Genomic DNA, 18,017 nt, shown 5'->3' with positions numbered 1-18,017 from the left:
TCCATGCTGATCAAGGCTGTTTAAATAATAAAATACAACCTTTTCTATACAAGCCAAATTATGCTTAGAGGGAGGAAGGGGGAAAATGTACCAAACTGGCCATCTATGGAGAGATAAGATAAAACCTCTAGAATCCAGAGTTTGCTAAACTCAAATTCATTATAAATCAGACAACACCCAACTAAGTATCATGCATGCCCCTTCAACTCTTGTGGGAAGCAAGAATATCAATAGCAATTCTAAGTTAAATGTTTGGCATTTAGAATTAATCAGACTTACTAAGCAGTAATATTAAAAATCCTTAATCTTCATTTACATTACCACATTTCTAAGATTAAGAATTTAGAAAGTAATTGCTCACCTATTCTAAAATTACAATATTTTGCTTTTCTTAAATTAAGAAAATTACATTAAAAACTATTTCCACCTTAAAAACTAAACGTTTTCAATCTTTCCTCTAAAAAGCTCTTAATCCAATTGTGTATTTCAATATAGTTACAATTCCTTACAACTTTCAAAAATTAGTGGCATTCTCTATTACTTGAACATTTAAATACCTTTACTTCTGAAAAATTTTAATGAAATAGATATAATAGCAGATTTTTAAATTTATTTCCTACAGTTTCATTTCTTATAAATCAAGGGAACAGAATCATCCCAATTTAACAGAGAGGAAACAACAACAGTGTCAGAATTCTAAAATAAAAAAAAAACTATTACTCTCCTCATATTACTTCTGCTTTGACCTCACAGGTTTATTATGAGGAAAAAAAAAGAGGTGCTTTCAAAAATACTTAGAAAATTACTGTACTGTCCTATACAAAAAAAATCATCATCTGTCAAGGAATTATCTTAATACTCTAAGAAAGAATATTAAAGAGGGAGTTTTGATTAATAAACATTAGTAAAAGGCTCTCACATTCAAATAACCAATATACTTAGATTTCCTTAAAAACAGAAACAACCTTTTTTAACTAGGAGAAAATCTATCTATCTATCTATCTATCTATCTATCTATCTATCTATCTATCTATCTATCTGCAAACTTTCTATCAAAAAAAAATTCAAGTCATAATAGTTCCCACCTTTAGAGAAAGGAAATTTTGTTTTCCTTTTAACAAACTTCAAAGATGACCTAAAGGCAAACTGATTTAGGGGAATGAGAGACATATCTAAGAACTATCTTTAAAAAATGCTTTATGTTTTCTAAATGTAAAAGAATTTAATTCTGAGCTTTTTCACTTTGAATAATATAGCATCAAACACTAAAGCAAAGGAAATCTAAATTCATTTTCATTTTTTTTAAATACCAATCTCTTCAGGCAATAATTTGGAGTAGTATAGTTTGATAATATAGTACTAAAAAATCAGCGCAACACAGTATTGCCATAGACAGGTATTGCCATACACAGGGTGGCAGCACTGAGAATGAAACACATACAAGTACAGCCAAAGCACAGCAAATCACACAAATGACTGTACACAGATATAAAACTGAATATGCAATAACATCTTAAGAGTCTAAGGGGTACCTGGTGCCAATTAAAAATAGCTCCTTTATATTCATACATAATTCTGGCTTTTAGATAAGCCATCTAAAGAATGTATAAAATTGCAGTTTAGTAATAACACATTTAGTTAGAAACTCAATTAACAACTCTGATTCATGAATAAACTTATAAAGTCTGCCTTGCACCCTCCCTCCTTTTCTTCTACACTGGCTGAACATAATTCAAGGCCCCCATCAGGTGATCACCTGATTCATATCCCATATTTTAAAAGCAATGTCATTCTTATCATGTGTTAGGATGACAACAAAAATTATCCTTTAAAAATATTTTCATTGTGAACCTCAAGTTAATAACCTCTTCCATAATATGATATTTGGAAATAATTGTTTTATTAAAGGAAAACAGTTATTCTTAAAACAAATACAATTTTAAAAGAAATTGCTTGGATTTGTCTATGTTATACTCAGAGACTAAGCTATTACTAATTTTAAATGATTATTAAAAACATTACCTCTGACATTTCTGAAATATATGTTTTATAAAGTTATTTAAATATCCTGAACATGAATTTTAAATAAGTTAACATATTACAAAGCATTTTTATATAAAAAACAATTCCCACCTATTTCTCACCTCTTTTAATTAATAGCAAAAAATTCAGAATATTTCAAACACTGACAAATTTGATCATGCTGATGAAAACTGCAATTGAAAACTATTTGCTTATATATTAACTGATATTTAAAATATATTATCATCAACTACCTTTTAATATTTGCAAGGCCTTTCTTCCTTCTTTCTAAATATTACTGCTTTTATAAACTTCAGGGAATAAAAAAATAAGATTCAAAGAAAAATAATTTATTTAATTTATTTTTCTTTTTTTTCAAGCAAATGATCATGCTGTCCAGCTGAAATTTAAAACTCAATTCTTCCCTTCAATTTCTATTACTTGTTAAAAATATATTATAAATTAGACCAAAAACCAATTTATCTTATTACATTCACATTCACCTATGCTAGGCTAATCTTACTAATAAAATGGCAAAATTTTCCAAAAGTATAATGAAATAAATTTAATTAAGCTAAACCTGACCTGCACATTCTTTATGTATATACACAAATAACTCTGAAGAAAAAAGATAAAACACTTTGGGCATCACAGGGTGATAGGTTCTTACACTAACATTGGCAAGCTGCTTCTTTTTACCTCCACCAATTTATAACTGCTGGGACAGCTCCCAGTACACTGATACAATTTACTTTCCTATTTTATTCTATAGACTAATTCTAATTAAATATGAAATCCCATAAATTTCCAGAATTGGGTTTTTTCCCCTCTTAAATATTTTAAATGTCTCAGGAAGCCTAAAAACATGGATAAACTGAGAAAAATATTTAAATGAATCAAGCTAAAGCATGCATAAAAATTAATTTCTTGGAAAAGTACTAGGAAACATTGTATTTTAAAAGTTTAGGATAATCAAATTCAACATGACAATATTGATTATGATCGGGAGTACTGTTCTTAGCCATCTTTATTCACAAGCTAACATCAGGAAAAACCGGTCTTATCTAAATTAGGGAACAGTCTTGCCAGATCAAAGTACTTTACTTCATAGAAATATATAATTTCTCAATTTATTTATAAAGAAATACTTATTTATAAATTAAACTAAAATGGTATATATATATATATAAAGGCACAGTCTTATTCCACAAAATATTTTGATTTCTTTTTCTAAAGCTGATTATAAATTAATTCATGACATATCTTTCTATCAGAATGTATTCAGAAGCAATTGTTCTCTATCTGTAATTCCACTTTTAAGACACTAAAGAAAGAAGTTAAGTAACTGAGAAAGTTCAAAAGATTTATATTAAATTGTCACCTATTTTTATCAGCCACATTTTGAGCTACCCAAAGTTCAATGGATCAAGTTTACTGAAAGTTTCCTAAGAATACTGAAAAAAAATTGTTTAAATCATCTTCCAGTGAACTAAAAGAATTTTATCAACATCTATATTTGATATTAAGTAAGGGCAGTTAATTCCCCTTTTTCTAACTTTTTATTTTAGAATCTCCTTAAATTTTAATCAAAACGAATAATTGTGCCTTTTTTTAAACAGAAATTGATTAAATAGCTATAGACCAAAGGATGTCAACTTTATATGGCAACTCTTTCCTTCAGTCATTTAATACCTTTACCTATAATCAGAGACTGACTACTAGTCAATCCTAAATAATCAATAAAATATGTAATTTAAATAGCATGTAAAATATAAGTAAAATATTTCTGATTAAAATATGCACCTCTAAGGATTGAAGAAATTAACCAGATACAGAATCCTGATTGACAGTGATTAAAAGCAAAGATTTGTTAGATTCCATTTCCCCTTTAATTAAACAGCCTCTCTACCTCTCAAAATATCTTCCAGTAAAATAAAAAATTTCTAATAGTAGACACTAAAAAAACTATATTCTTCTTTAAGTAAGAAATAGTTTAATGATTAAGATGAAGCAGTAATTCTTTTAATTCACAGCATACTCCTCTATACAGAGAATGCACTCTGGAAATGAGTGGCCACTATCACATCTTTCAGATTATATTAGGTCTGAAAGAAATGGTCAAATTTGTCCCAGAGAGTCCAGAAGATAAGCTGCTTCTGGTTAAAGAGGTCTGTCCTGTTTTCATTCATCTAAAAAAGCTAATTTTGGACTATTAGATGAACAGTAGCTAATTTTTAAAAATTTGCTATTGTCAATAGTTTCTGATAATGAAAAAAATAAAACTACACCTCTGTCAAAATTTCACATAATCCTATATTTAAAAATAACATAGAACACATTTTCTTTTTTAAAAGAAATTGAACTCAATAATTACTATAAATGATTCTCAAAATGTAACTTCTTTTAATATGATTAGGGGAAAAAATAGCCTTCTTTAAGAAAGGTACTTAGAAGGTCATGTTTAAAAAGCAGACTCTATGATATCCATGGCAAAAGACATTTAAGTTCCCCCTCCTCCTGGCCATTTATTTTCCGTAGATTTAGACATTTGACTTTGTAGCTACTGGTCCTGCATTTGCATAGGTCAAATTTTAAACTCACCATAATTATTATTTTATTCCAAAATCCTTATCTACCTATGAGCTTCTCATCTATTTTGTGGCATTTTAGCCCTCAGTTATGGTCATGCATGCATACATTTTTATTGGTTAAAATTTTGGTCTTAAAAATGGAATAAAAAAATTTTATTTGCTTTTTTGACACTCTCTAATTTTCAGAAATACTCGTTCTTCAAGATCAAGAAAAATATTAACTTAGAAAATGTAATACAAGGAATAGGGAAATGTTTCAGGCAAAACTGCTTATCCTGTTAACCTAAGATATAATTGCATAAGTTCGCTCACTCAATGTGCAAGTATGCACACACATTTCTTAGGTAGTCATCTCAAATTCCCAACACACACTGTGGTTAGTTTTAATACCATGATCCTGCAGTAACTCTGTTTACAAGATATCCAGGGACTATTTAAATACTAACAATTTAAATGTATTCTGAGAAGAGCCCCATCCTCTGTGAATAGTATCACACCACTTCAATTTTTTTAAGTGACATAACATTCCCTCTCTCCTAAGAAAGTTTCATAATGCATCATAAGCTTAAAAACAGTGAAAGAGCCCCCTTTCCAACTCAACAACATATAGAGAAGTAGAAAACAAAAACACCAAAAGTGCTTTTGGTGGTTCCATACCACCATATTCTTGCCAACATTACCCTGTAAAGAAGAAGCAGTGACAGGTGTACACATTGAGTAAAAATGCAAAATACTGGGCAGCAGGCCAATCTATTTAAAAGGAAAATTTCAAATATGGGACTATAACAAATTCTTCTAAGTCTCCATATATGCATGCTTCTCATGGAATCAATCACTGATAACTAAACAACAGTAATTGTATGGAAAACTGTTATAATTTGAAAATTTTGGTATAGATTCAAATCAATTAAAAAATTTACTTCCTTTGATGACAAATTTAATTTACAAATGAACTTTATGTCAGTCTGTCATAAATTTAAAATATTGATGAACTGTGTTCAGGCTTGAAGAATCTGTGACAAGCATTTGAAAATGATTGTGTGTAATAATGATACATTTTTGAAAGGCAAAATTTTTACCAGCAATATGGTTTCTTAGTCCAACACATGAAAGAAATTCTATATGAGAACTATAAAATCATGCTTGGCTTACAGCTCATCAATACAGATGTACCTTACCATCATATTTAACTTATTTGTAAATACTTTTCTAAGGCTACCTAAACATTTACTAATTGGTTAAATATGGTGCCTACTCTTTTAATTTCTGTTTGCCTTAAAATTTTAAGGAATCTAAATGCTCACTTTTTGTTCAGACCTGAATACCAATTGTTATTCTGAAAAAGTGTTCAAATATTTTATCCAAGATACTTAAAACATAAAAATGTTCCAAAGGAGAATTTATAGTCCTGTTGTCTTTTACCTTTTCTCTAACTTACACTCTGATGAACAGATTCATTTGTTCTAGACTTCTGAAAGTCTTCTTTTGCTCAAAGAACTTAACTTAAGAATCTAAGATATTATCAGTACAAAGAGAAAAGTTTTAGATTTCACCAGATTCAATACATGTAGAGACCAATTAGAAACACTACAATAGGCTAAGCAATGCAAATGAAGCCATACAAGTGAAATCACCCACTTTATTAACCTACACATTTAAAGAGTGCTTCATTTACTGAATGAAAAAGCAATAAAACATATTAAAGCCTCTAAGTTGACACTATCACTTTGATTACACAGCTAGAACTTCAAAGATAGCTTAGCTATATGATAAAATATCTGTCTTTTAAAGTGTGTGATAAAAGATACATTTTCAAGAAACAGTTTAATCCTTATCTTTTGCAGAAAACTTAATGAACCAAAATATCTATTGTAGCAATCATGATTCCATGTAATGTTCAAAAGGTAGACTTTGATTTAAAAAAAATTGTAAAATCAATAGTCTGAAAATTTTTTGACTAAAGTTAAAGCTGATATCAATAATAATAAATTCACTATCTTAATTGACTGAAATTTATCTGCAGAGCTTAAAACACTTTAAAAAATCTATTTTGAGAATTTTATCAATAATAGCTCTTCAATTTTTCTTTCAAAATAGAAGAACTGAATTCTTAATAGAACTCTCACTAACTTGAATTGGCGAGATTAAATACATTCTAAATAATCTCAGTAAAAGCATTCTCAAACTTAATTGGGGGGGGGGGGATAAGATTTGTTTTATACAACATCCCCAGAACATCTGAAGAAGTAGCTAAAGAAAATCAGCAGGCTTTTTTAATAGCAACTAGGGGAGAGGGATGCCCAACAGGTAATATTTCTGGTATACATAGAAAAAGCTTTAAAAAAATACACTAAAATTCAAATTAGATACCATGTTATGTTCTATCAAAAGAGAACTCCCCTAGGAATTACTAATTCCATACTAGCACCCACTGGTAGTATTTTCTAATTCAGACAGTAGCTATTTGTGTGAAACACACCCTCCAACTCTGACTATTTGGGGAGTAGGGGTAAAAGAAAATCATAATACTATTGATTTTATTTAAATTGATAAAAAACTAATGACAACAAAGTTTCCAAGTAACCTGAACAACTCAATGACCTAACTTATGCTGTAGGAAATGCTTTTCATGAGATTTTAGAGAAAACTGATTTCTTAGTGTCACTTTCTGCTTACTGAAGCACGGTTTCCTTTTTTTCAAAACATAGAATGCATTTCTGCCTATTCTTAGGCAATGATAACTTTGTCTTTTACTGAAGAAAAGGAATATGAAAACTGAGGTCCACCAAGGCTTTAGTGATAACATTCTCTGAAAGTAGAGACATTTATTAAAATTCAACTTCAATTTTTCATATTATTAAATTCCTTTCTCAGTATTTACTTGAGAGTAGATAAATGTGGTTTAATTTTTTTAAAATTCTAACTGCTTCCAAAATCAGAAACCACAAATTGATATTCAACTAACTTAATGTAGTGTAGTTATAGATATTTTAGAGAAATGGCAAAGATAAGAGATGAGTTGTGAACACAGGTTAACTTATAATAGACTACAGAAAGCATCATGTTTATACAGCAAGAAAGGTGATTTGCAAAGGAAGCCCCAAAACAGCTCTCTTATCAAAGAAAAGAACCACTCAGTATTTAAGTAATTCATTATTTAATATAAAAGAAAAATTAGGGTTTCTCTCAAAAACATGCATACACCTGTGGAAAATGCAGGGCGAGTAATTTCTTATAGATTGTACATACTTTCAAACAGATCATCACTAACACATTACAGATTTTTAAACTAATGGAAAACAAACCCTTGAGGGCAGATGATATAACTCACAATAGGTAAACATTCAGCAGTTAATAAGACAAATTATACCAAAAGATGCAATCTGATTGTTCTTAAGATTTTAAAAACATTTCAAAATGCTCAGAGCCATAGAAGAGGTATGGATGGCACAACCTTTCCAGAGTGAGTGTGTGTGTGTGTGTATATATGTATATATATATATATATTATATACATGTAAACCTATATCCACAGTTCATACAGTTCATACATACTTTCACAGGAATGGCCATTTCTCAAATGTTCAAGTCTCTTCCCCTGCACCCCAACCAAAAACCAAACTTGTTTACAAAATCCAACAAGAAGTCCACAATGCATCATAAGCCAAAGTGACTAATCTACATTTTAAAGTTTTTATAAAATGGCTATAAAATCCCATTAGGGACCCACAGAGTCCTTTGATCTCATGGCATGAGATTCATAACTTTAAATTGTGCTATGCTATTATGATACTATACACCTTAAAGTCTTTCCATTTCTCCACAATTCCTTCCAAAATCAGTTTCCAAAGCAAAGCAATCTCACACAAAAAGTTCCTGTGAGGACTTGTTACACAAAAGGAATGCTTGGATGCAAACAAATCTACACATTTATCCCCTCTTATGAAGTTTTGTCCTCCATCTCGTTCCATTTCTCCCAAAGCTGAAGGTACTTCTGTAATATAAAGAAAAGACATCCCCCCCCATCATCACCCCCCCCCCATCCTCCCCCCCCCCAGCACCTTTGCCTTCTTAGGTACAGAGACAGCTTCTGCATAGGTGATGATAACTATAAGAAAAAGAGAAACTGTCTCTTTAACATGCCCTGTTCTGTCCCTGATCCCACGTGGAACCAACATCAGCAGCACTTTCCCATTAACTTCAATGTGATGCAAGAGGCATCATCCTTTTATATACATAAAACGAGAAAACCTCAGCTTATATTCTTTACTTACGAGCAACAGGTGAAACAAAGGTGTCAGGAAAAGAGAAACCGAAAAACTCCTCAGCCCTCCTCAAAAGGTGTCCTGAGCTTACTCTCTGTCCTCCCTGTGCAACATCACCTCTAGCCCTGACTACTATAGAGTTCAGTTTAAATAAAGGAGGGAGCCACTAACAAAACCTGAAACGTAAAGGCAACGAAAATACAATTTACAGGCGGAAAGGTTTATTCTTTTCATCACACGTACCCACTGGACGAAGAAAAGTGACATTATAAAGACATCCCTCCTTTTACTCCCCAAACTCACGCAAAGATCACGAAAAGGGAGTTATAAAATAGCAAATGCAGCATTTATCTTATCTCAGATCAGTCCACATTACCAATAAGTTTAGCAGTTTCTGCACTACCACCTCCCCCCTCCCTCTCCCTCCTTCTCTTGCATCGGATTTTCACGTTTTCTCATTGTCGGTTGTGAGTTATAAAAGGCTTTTGCCCTTCGAAAGTTTTAAAAAAATAAATAAATATTAACTCCTTGGTCCCTGCAAAGTCAAAATGGACCTGAGGGGAAACGCGGTGGATCCTTTTACCTTTAGCGAGAAAAGGGGGAGCATCCCGGGTTTTTAGGCATTTTTTGTGATTTTTTAAAAATTTTTATTTGGTTATATGCCTGAGTTCTCCCTCCATTTTGGTTGTTTATGATACTGACAACAAGCTGTCCCTGCTCTCTGCAGATCTCCTGCTTTCATTTAGCACCCCCCTCCCCCTACCCCCCAAAGCAACCCCCCCCTCCGGGGCTCCCACCTCCCCCCCGGCCGACACAGCACCCCGACCCCGACTCTCCTACCTGGGGAAAGGGGAAAAACAAATTCATTTCTCTGGAAAGAAAAACCTCTGGTGAAAAAGGGGCAAAGTTACCCCAAGTCACTCAAAGTGCCCCCCAAATATTGCCGACCGCGGGTTTCCGCCGGGGCCCATGGGAAGCGACTTTCCCCGGGGATGTTTTGGTGGAAAATGCGGAGTGTTTACTCTCAAAACTGAATTTATATTAATTTTTCCCTGATTTTTCGGGTCTCTAATGTCTTCCGCTCTCGCTGCTGCCGCTGCTGCTGCTGTCACAATATTCACAGCACCAGAGAAGAGGAGGAGGAGAGGAGGAGGAGGAGGAGGAGGAGAGGAGGAGGAGGAGGAGGAGGCGAAGAAAAAAACTTTTCAAACTTTCCGAACACTTCAGAAAAGGGGGAAAAAAAAGTTTCTTTTTTTTTTTTCCCACCGACTTCACCTTTTGGTCCCCGGGACGCGTCGCCTCCGGCCCCGGCAGCAGCGGGAGCTGGGGCTCTTCGCTGCCCTTTCCAATGATCGGATTGGGTTTGATTTTTTTCATTTTATTTTGCTCTCTCTGGGGTCCCGAGCAGGGGCTGCGAGGAGCACAAACTTTCCTCCTCCTCCTCCTCCTCCTCCTCCTGCTCCTCCTGCTCCTCCTGCTGCTGCTGCTGCTGCGGCGGCTGCTCCTGCTCCGGCGGCGGCTGCTGCTGCTGCTCCTCTGCCCCCTCGGCTCGTCCCATAATTTAAAGAACCCTGATATTTCCCCGCTCAACGCCTCTCCGCCCGCCCCGGACCCCGGGAGAACTCACCGCGGGGCTTTAACATCCTCCCTCCGGCCCGTCCGCCGCCTTTACACCGCCCGCCGAATTTCTAATAATTTTTTTCTCATATTTCGGGCTGGACGCGGCGGGCCTGGAAATTGTTTCCTTTCGCCTCTTTCCAGCAGCCATTGTAGTGTATGCGCTGCCCCTGCAGCCCAACTTGCAGCAGCCGCAGCCGCAGCCGACGTCGCGCCCACCGCCGCCGCCGCCGCCGCCGCCGCCGCCAGCGCCGCCGCCGCCGCCGCCGCCGCCACCACCGCCGCCGCCGCCGCCGCCGCCACCGCCTCCCCCGGCCCGCTCGGGCCGCCGCCTCCCTGATGGCCCGCCCCTCTCCGACCTCCCCCCCCCCCCTTCGCGCCCGCCCTCCTTCCCCCCACCTTCCCCTTCATCCTCCCTCCTCCCCTCCGAGCCATCATCGCCACCCTCCACCGCCGGGCCCGGCCATTGGGCGCCGCTGCCGGCCTCGGATCCAAGTCGCTCCGGCCGGTTGGTGAGCCTGGACGTCAATCATGCAGCTGGCGTTAAGGGGCGGGCGCAGAGCCGGGGTTGGGGGAGAGTGGGGGAGGGGGAAATAGAAAGGGAGGCGGATACCCCGCGGGGTTCTCCCCCCCCCTCCTCGCCGCCTCCCTTACTCCCGCCTCCTCGCGAGCTGGGGGTGGGGATGGGCTGGCCGCATCGAAGCCTCGCAGCGGCCGATTCGTTTGTCAGTCAGCGGAAGGCGAGACCTTATTGGACGAAGCGGCCACGGGGGGGAGCAGGGGCAGCGAGTTAGGCTGCGTGCTACATAAGGCGCCGCTGCGTGAGCCATTGACGTGTTGGGAGCTGCGGGCGGCCTGGATGCTGGGGTGTCCGCGCTGAGAGGTGAGTGGGCTCCGTCCTTCCTCGGGGCCAGCGGGGGCTGGGACGGCCCCGGCCGGCGCCCCGCCGCCTCCTCGCGCTCCGCGGAGTTAGGGGAGGCGGCCTCACCCCGGGGCCGGGCGCTGTTGCCGCCGGAGCGGGCCCCCCTTCACGTGTCACCGCCGAAGGCCCCTGTAACGCGGCCCGGGGGGAGCGTCACCCACTCCCGAGGGACACGCCGCTGCCCCCCGCGCGCGAGCGCGAGCCCCGCCGAGCCCTGCCCCCCGCGCCCGAACAGGGGTGCCGTGCCTCGATTTTGTTTTTCAGGCTTGGGTCCTCGGGGAGACTCGAACCCCGCAGCGGTCGGGGCCGGGGGAGGAGCGGCCATGCCCCTCCGATAGGCCCAAGCGAGCAGCTGTTGGGGGAGCTGCCGGGTAGGTCTCCGAAGCAGCTGCCAGCTGCGCCCCCCGTCCCTGCCCTCAGCGTGCCCTTGCCGGCTCCTCGGTGTGCCAGAGCACAGACACCCCCCCGAAAGTGGACCAGGCCCCTCAGTGCCTTTGCCAGTTACCATCCTTTGTATTCCTTCTTCCACCTGACCACTTCCTGATTCAAAGTGGACTTTGATTGCAACTCCACTTATTTTTATTGGAAGATACATTGTATTTGTGGTATAGTAACTTTGGGAAACCGAGAGTCTAAATCCTGAAGATGAAAAGGAGAGAACCTTACTAATGATAAACCATGTCTTCCTCACAATCTTAGGAATAGACCCTGAAATCAATCCTTGAAGTTGCCTGTTTTCAAGTCACTTTAGCCACTTGAATTCCAGTAGGCCTAACCGAAAACAGTGTATTTATTTACCAGAGGTAAGTACAATGGATAGAATGACTAGGGGGAAAAAATCATTTCACAGCACATTGCCTTTCCTTGTGCAAGAAAAAAATAAGACCTTTAAAAATGTACTTAGGAAGGAAAGCAACTTCTAGTTGTTACTTAACAGTTATCATCGCTAATGACTATTGACTTATACTTTATGTCTGTGGTATCAAACGCTTTAAGAACCAGGATCCCCAAGGGCCACACATTAACTTATTTTTAGTGTTAGATTTATTTTACTACATTTTTATTCATTTTAAATATTTCCCAATGACATTTCAGGCAGCATTTTTTAACATCATTAGAATATCATCATCTGTGTTTTCTAAATGTTGAAAACAAATTATTATACTTTTTTAAGTAACTCCATTGAAGCTGAAGGAACTAAACTTTTCCTTAACTCTTTGGGAGATGATCATAAGTGAAATAATTCTTCAGACTTTTCCTTTGCCCACATAAGAAATTTAGCCTGGGTACCTCTTTACTCTTATACAGTCTTTTTTTTTTAGGTTTTTTGCAAGGCAAATGGGGTTAAGTGGCTTGCCCAAGGCCACACAGCTAGGTAATTATTAAGTGTCTGAATCCGGATTTGAATCCAGGTACTCCTGACTCCAAGGCTGGTGCTTTATCCACTATGCCACCTAGCCACCCCTTATACAGTCTTAATATATCCACCCCCAAGAATCAATTTTGTCTTCTCCCCCTCCCACCCTTCCAAAATCCTGGTCATGCCATTTGTCAAAGCAAATGCAAGTGTTTCTCTTCTGTGATATGAACACAGTTAACATATGACTATCATCTGAACTTAGTAGGTTATACTGCCATCTTTAATGAATTTATTTCAATTTTCCTTTACTTAGTATTTGATAAGAATAGAAAACAGCAAAGAACATATTAAACTTTCTGAAAGGTTTCTGAAAAAAAATCTAAGAATTTAATCAAGGGAGAAACTTAATTCCCCCCCAAAATGCTATGTTGGGAGAATTTAGAACTTCTCTGTAAGAATAAGGCTTGGACTTGTAATTTCATGGAAAAACAAAACTACTTCATCAGTGCAAGTTATCAACTTCCCTACAAATTCCAGCTTGCCAGTTGCCTAGTGCATCAAGAGATTAAGGGCTTTGCCCAAGATCATAGCCATTAAGTGTCAGAAGCAGCATCAGTGAAGGAATCCACAGGATACTCTCCATTTATACTCACTTGTTCTGAGGCAAGTATATCAGAGAGTGTTGCACTTAGGAGTCAGGATGACCTGATTGCAAATTCTGCCTTTGAACTTTAATAGATAGATGTGAACATGAGCAAGTTATTTTAGATTTTTTAAACCTCAATTTTCTCATCTATGAAACAGAATCAATACCTGTCTCATGGGTTATTGTGAGGCTCAAATGAGAACATATAAAGAACTTTTCAGCTCTTAAGTGTTGGCTAATAGGCCTTGGTATCATTCCCTCAAAAGCCTTTTATCTAAGGACAGCATCAGTTAACTAATATGATTTGTAATGAAGTGGGAATTATTGAACATTGTATTTTTGAAAATAGACAATGACTGGCTCACATCCCTTTTTCCATTCAGTTCTTTTAACTTTTTAAACTACAGAGAGCATTAATCTATATCACTAAGGTCACATAACAACTCTTAACATTCTGTATCATTCTTTGATCCTTCTTGCCTCTCCCCCCACCATTTACATACACATTTGAATTGAACTTAATTGGATTTTAACTAATTCAGACTTGATTAAACAAGAGAACTACATTTAAATAGTTAATGACTTAATATGAACTAATCAGTTTATACATACATACATACACTATACATATATAAAACTATTTATAGTTAGATATACTATATATACTTGCTTGTAACTAAAGCATACATATCGAGATAAAAATATGCACACACACTTATGTGTATATTTGAACACTCTGTCTACTTCTAAAAGTACCCTGTCAGCAACTAAGGGTGGAGAAAACATGTAAAGTACCTATTTCTAATTGTGAGACTTAATTGAAGTTCATAATAACCATCATGTTTTTCAGAGTAATATAATCTTAAATATTTTAGGCAATAGTGGTGCTAATAGGCTTTAAAGAACTATATAAATAACCTTCTTTCTAACTTTTAGCAGCAGCAGTAAGAAGATTAGGATGCCTGTTGTTACGAAGAGACTTAGAGATCCTGATGTAAATCCTTGTTTGTCGGTAGGAGGCTTTATTTTGTTTAACTTTTATAGAATTTGAGTTGGAAGAATAAGTCCTAATTTTGCAACTTACAATTTCTGTATTTTTATAATTATTGAATAAACTTTTTAAAAATTCTCAGCCATTGTATTCTTATTTCATGGAATATTTTAAATATTCACAACTTAGCCAATCAAAATATTTATTTGGCACCCTTTTATTTTCTTAATTTTGTATAATGTATTCACTTATACATTAAACCATTTTATTGTCACCTTAGATATGCATATATAATAGTGGAAAAATCTTTATACCAAATGTATATGGAGAAAGGTGGAAGGTGTGGCATTTTAAAAACTGGCACTGGAATTTTAGGTTTTTTTTTCTATTTCCCAATTCAGTGCTGTCCTTGAGGCCTAACAGTAGAGGGATATATAGAACTGACTTCTTCAAGCTAAAGTACTTTTGAAAAGGTATAGCATAAACAAAATATAATGTTGTATTACAAAGTTTTTATTGACATTTGTTGGATATGACCAATAACACTCGTGGCTTTACCTCCCCCCCACCCCCCTTTAGCAATGCAGTCATCTGAAATTTGTGCCAATGAAAACTTTTATCACTCAGATCTGTATGTATTTTCTCATATATATGTATATTCACTTTTAAAAATTAGTAGTATGTAAATTTAGCGTCTTTCATGTATTAAAATAGTTCCTAATAACTTTGTTTAATTAAAAGAGTATTTTTTTTTTTCAGTTTTTGCAAGGCAATGGGGTTAAGTGGCTTGCCCAAGGCCACCGTAATTAAGTGTCTGAGGCTGGATTTGAACTCAGGTACTCCCGACTCCAGAGCCAGTGCTCTATCCAGTGCTCTATCCACTGTGCCACCTAGCCACCCCTAAAAGAGTATGCTTGAAAAGAACGTGTATTCTTATGCTTATGAAAGCAGATAATCATACTACTCATATTCTACAGTTGACTAACTGACATTCACATATTTCACTTTGATGTTTGGAGTTATCCAATCTAGTCAATCAGAAGATTTAATTCAGTAAGTGGTAGTTTTACACCTTGAAATTGACATAACTTTTTTTTCCTGACTTATATTTGAAGTAGAGTTTAATATCTTTTTCTAAAATTGTTTGCTTCACATATGGTACTTACCAGTCTGATGGAAATAGACCTAAAGACACATTGGTGAATTAGGTGTAATCAGGCTTTCTTGAAGTTAATTTGGCTTATGGATCATCTATATCCTGGTTTTATCTCTTAGGTCTGCCTGGGTTAGAATTTCCTAACCCCCTACATTATAGAGTGTCAGGACTCTGGGGGAGAAAGGAAGTGTGAAGCTAAATTCTTTTCTCAGATACATTGATTTGAAAAACCTTTAAACTGAAATTTTGTCCATGAGTGTTCTGAAATGGCTTCCAAAATGGACTAGTTTTATCTTTCCATCATTAAATATTGCATGTTTTGCATGTTAAAGGAATCAGATGCTTCTACCAGATGTATGGATGAAAATAATTATGACAGGGAAATGTGTACCACTTGCTTCTTGAAGTACAGAAATTGCAGGAAATTTTGGGTAAGTAGAATTAAACCAAATTATATTGAAATGGTCATTTAAGCATTAAATTAGCTATGGCCCAAACACCAATTTGAAAAGTGAGATGTTGGATATCACAACCCAAGTCTGCTGTAAATTTTGTGACTTTCAAAGCAAAGAGCCCAGAAAGTTTACAGATGCTTAGCAGCTATTTTCAACTTTCCCATTTCCATTTCTGGCAAAGAAGTATAATATGTTAATTTGTTTCTCCTATTTAATACTAACTTTGTTGTGTCACATTAAGGAACATCTCATACTCATAGACATGTTTTTCTGAAACATAGCCTTACCATAAAACTCTAGAACCTTTATAAAGTAGCTGACTTCTTCTTGAGGCTTCCTTCTTAAACTTAAGGGAAAAACCTCTACTCTTTCCTTCCATTCCCTACCTACTCCTCCCCACCCCTACCATTGATAATTATCAACTTCGTTTGACAATTTTTTTTTCTTCTTGAAGGGTGCATTTTTTTTCCTGGCTCGTTATTTTTTGTTTTGTTATAATCTTGACCTTTGAAACTTGGATATGTTTTTTATGTTTGCCTTTGGGGAAAATTGTTGTTTGTTTGTATTTTAAGTAGTGGAGTAAAGTTAAAATAAATATAAAATTAACTTTGATTTTTGTTTGCTTATATTTAGAATGCCATTATGGTAGAAAGACGACGAACTGGAGTTAAACCACATATGCCCACTGCTGCAGAAAGAGAAAAAATCTTGGGAGCAATGGGAAAGATGCCCTATTAAAGATTATATGCAATAATATTGTTTCTTTGACTTGATATTTTGGAGAAGATCTTTAAAAATATATTTAAGGAATTTTGATTTTTAAATCAACATATTTCCACAAAATTTCTCTTTCTTTTTCTCCCCATCCCCACCCAGGCACCATCTCCACTATAGTGCCTTCCCTTAATTTTTTTTTTCCTTTTAATTAATACAGTCCTGGTACAATTGCAACTTACGTTACAGAGTTAGAGATAAGTACTTTTAACTATTTCTAGTTCCTACAAATTTGTTAGAATGAAAATAAATTGGTTAATGTTTCAAAGGATAATATTATTCCTAGTAACATGGAATTACATATGTACTTATAAATGCAGTATTTTGCATTTATGCAGTGATTTATAGTTTTCATTTTGATCCTCTCAGACCCTTTGAGGTTTGTGATAATGAGTATTAAATATTCTATTTTGCACATTAGAAAGCAAATTAGAGAACTGGAAAGATGTTGGAGCTAATTCTAACCTTGATCATTTGATGTTCAATCTATTCCCCCATGCAGCATCTGAAAATAATCTCAATCTGACTTGGAAAGAGACCTCACAGACTGCCTAATTGAATTTGAAAATCCACAAGAATCACTTCAACAATTCATCATCTTGTCCTATTATTAATAAAATAATACAGATAACATTATCACCACAGTCTCCGGTATGACAGTTACTTTTAGCTTTCCTGTTGTGATGCATTTTTTCAAGCAAAACCACACTGAAAGAAGTTTGGTGCACAGCTCTTCTACGTGTTGTTTTTATATATATATACTGTTGGCATTGTAGGTAGGATGGAGAAATTAACGGCTTTTCTCCTTCAGTCCCACCCCATCAGCTAACTGGGTTTAACACATTCTTTTCCCACCTTCAATAATCTCTTGAGCCTTAGTTAAGAAAATTCTTAAAACAAGGATACCCGAGAGAAAACAAGTGAGATGGTGTAGTTACATGACTGATTTAAATTCCACCCTGCTCTAATATTACTGCTACTGAGTAGCAAGAGTAAATGGTTTTTTTTTTTTCTTTCTCTTCTTTTCCCCCTGCCATTTTATAGATGGATTATCATGTTAGGTGTTTTAAGACCCTAAGGGTTTGAAACATAGCTTTGTAATTAGAGACCAGGCATCAATCCTAAATCTAAAATGTTTTTTAAAAGGAGGGGGGAATAAACATTTATATAGTGCTTACAATTTACAATTCACCATGCTTATTTAAGCCTCACAACAATT

General features: G+C 36.3%; 2 protein-coding genes across 7 annotated transcripts in view; one reads left to right on the top strand and one right to left on the bottom strand.

Annotated features, from left to right (window-relative positions):
• The window catches only part of PLAG1 (PLAG1 zinc finger), a 62,602-nt gene extending 51,905 nt beyond the window's left edge, over nucleotides 1-10,697 (bottom strand). For all 4 annotated transcript variants that reach the window (XM_074205908.1, XM_074205910.1, XM_074205906.1 and 1 more), the window contains exon 1: nucleotides 10,505-10,697. The gene's annotated coding sequence lies outside the window, so the exon portion shown is untranslated. The remainder of the gene's footprint in view (nucleotides 1-10,504) is intronic.
• A 577-nt stretch (nucleotides 10,698-11,274) lies between these two features.
• On the top strand, nucleotides 11,275-16,848 carry CHCHD7 (coiled-coil-helix-coiled-coil-helix domain containing 7). Of its 3 annotated transcripts, none has more exons than XM_074200708.1 (6): nucleotides 11,282-11,377; nucleotides 11,681-11,787; nucleotides 12,116-12,219; nucleotides 14,362-14,434; nucleotides 15,902-16,000; nucleotides 16,658-16,848. In XM_074200708.1, the coding sequence occupies exons 4-6, from the start codon at nucleotides 14,381-14,383 to the stop codon at nucleotides 16,760-16,762; spliced, it is 258 nt and encodes an 85-aa protein (XP_074056809.1). In that variant the 5' UTR covers nucleotides 11,282-11,377; nucleotides 11,681-11,787; nucleotides 12,116-12,219; nucleotides 14,362-14,380; the 3' UTR covers nucleotides 16,763-16,848. The 3 variants fall into 3 exon arrangements, with proteins under 3 accessions (XP_074056808.1, XP_074056809.1, XP_074056807.1); XM_074200706.1 differs by having other exon boundaries at nucleotides 11,284-11,377; nucleotides 14,359-14,434; XM_074200707.1 differs by lacking the exon at nucleotides 11,681-11,787 and having other exon boundaries at nucleotides 11,275-11,377; nucleotides 14,359-14,434.
• The last annotated feature ends 1,169 nt before the right edge of the window (nucleotides 16,849-18,017 follow it).

The sequence above is a fragment of the Macrotis lagotis genome, chromosome X, assembly GCF_037893015.1.
Source record: "Macrotis lagotis isolate mMagLag1 chromosome X, bilby.v1.9.chrom.fasta, whole genome shotgun sequence".
Lineage (NCBI taxonomy): Eukaryota > Metazoa > Chordata > Mammalia > Peramelemorphia > Peramelidae > Macrotis > Macrotis lagotis.
This window is presented reverse-complemented; position numbering and strand designations above follow the sequence as displayed.

Bases quoted from the DNA above. Each gene is read 5' to 3' on its own strand.
- CHCHD7 (XM_074200707.1), top strand. From the start codon at position 14,381: ATGCCTGTTGTTACGAAGAGACTTAGAGATCCTGATGTAAATCCTTGT. The intron at 14,435-15,901 runs GTAGGAGGCTTT...TGCATGTTAAAG, and splicing joins ATGTAAATCCTTGTTTGTCG to GAATCAGATGCTTCTACCAG. The intron at 16,001-16,657 runs GTAAGTAGAATT...GCTTATATTTAG, and splicing joins GAAATTGCAGGAAATTTTGG to AATGCCATTATGGTAGAAAG.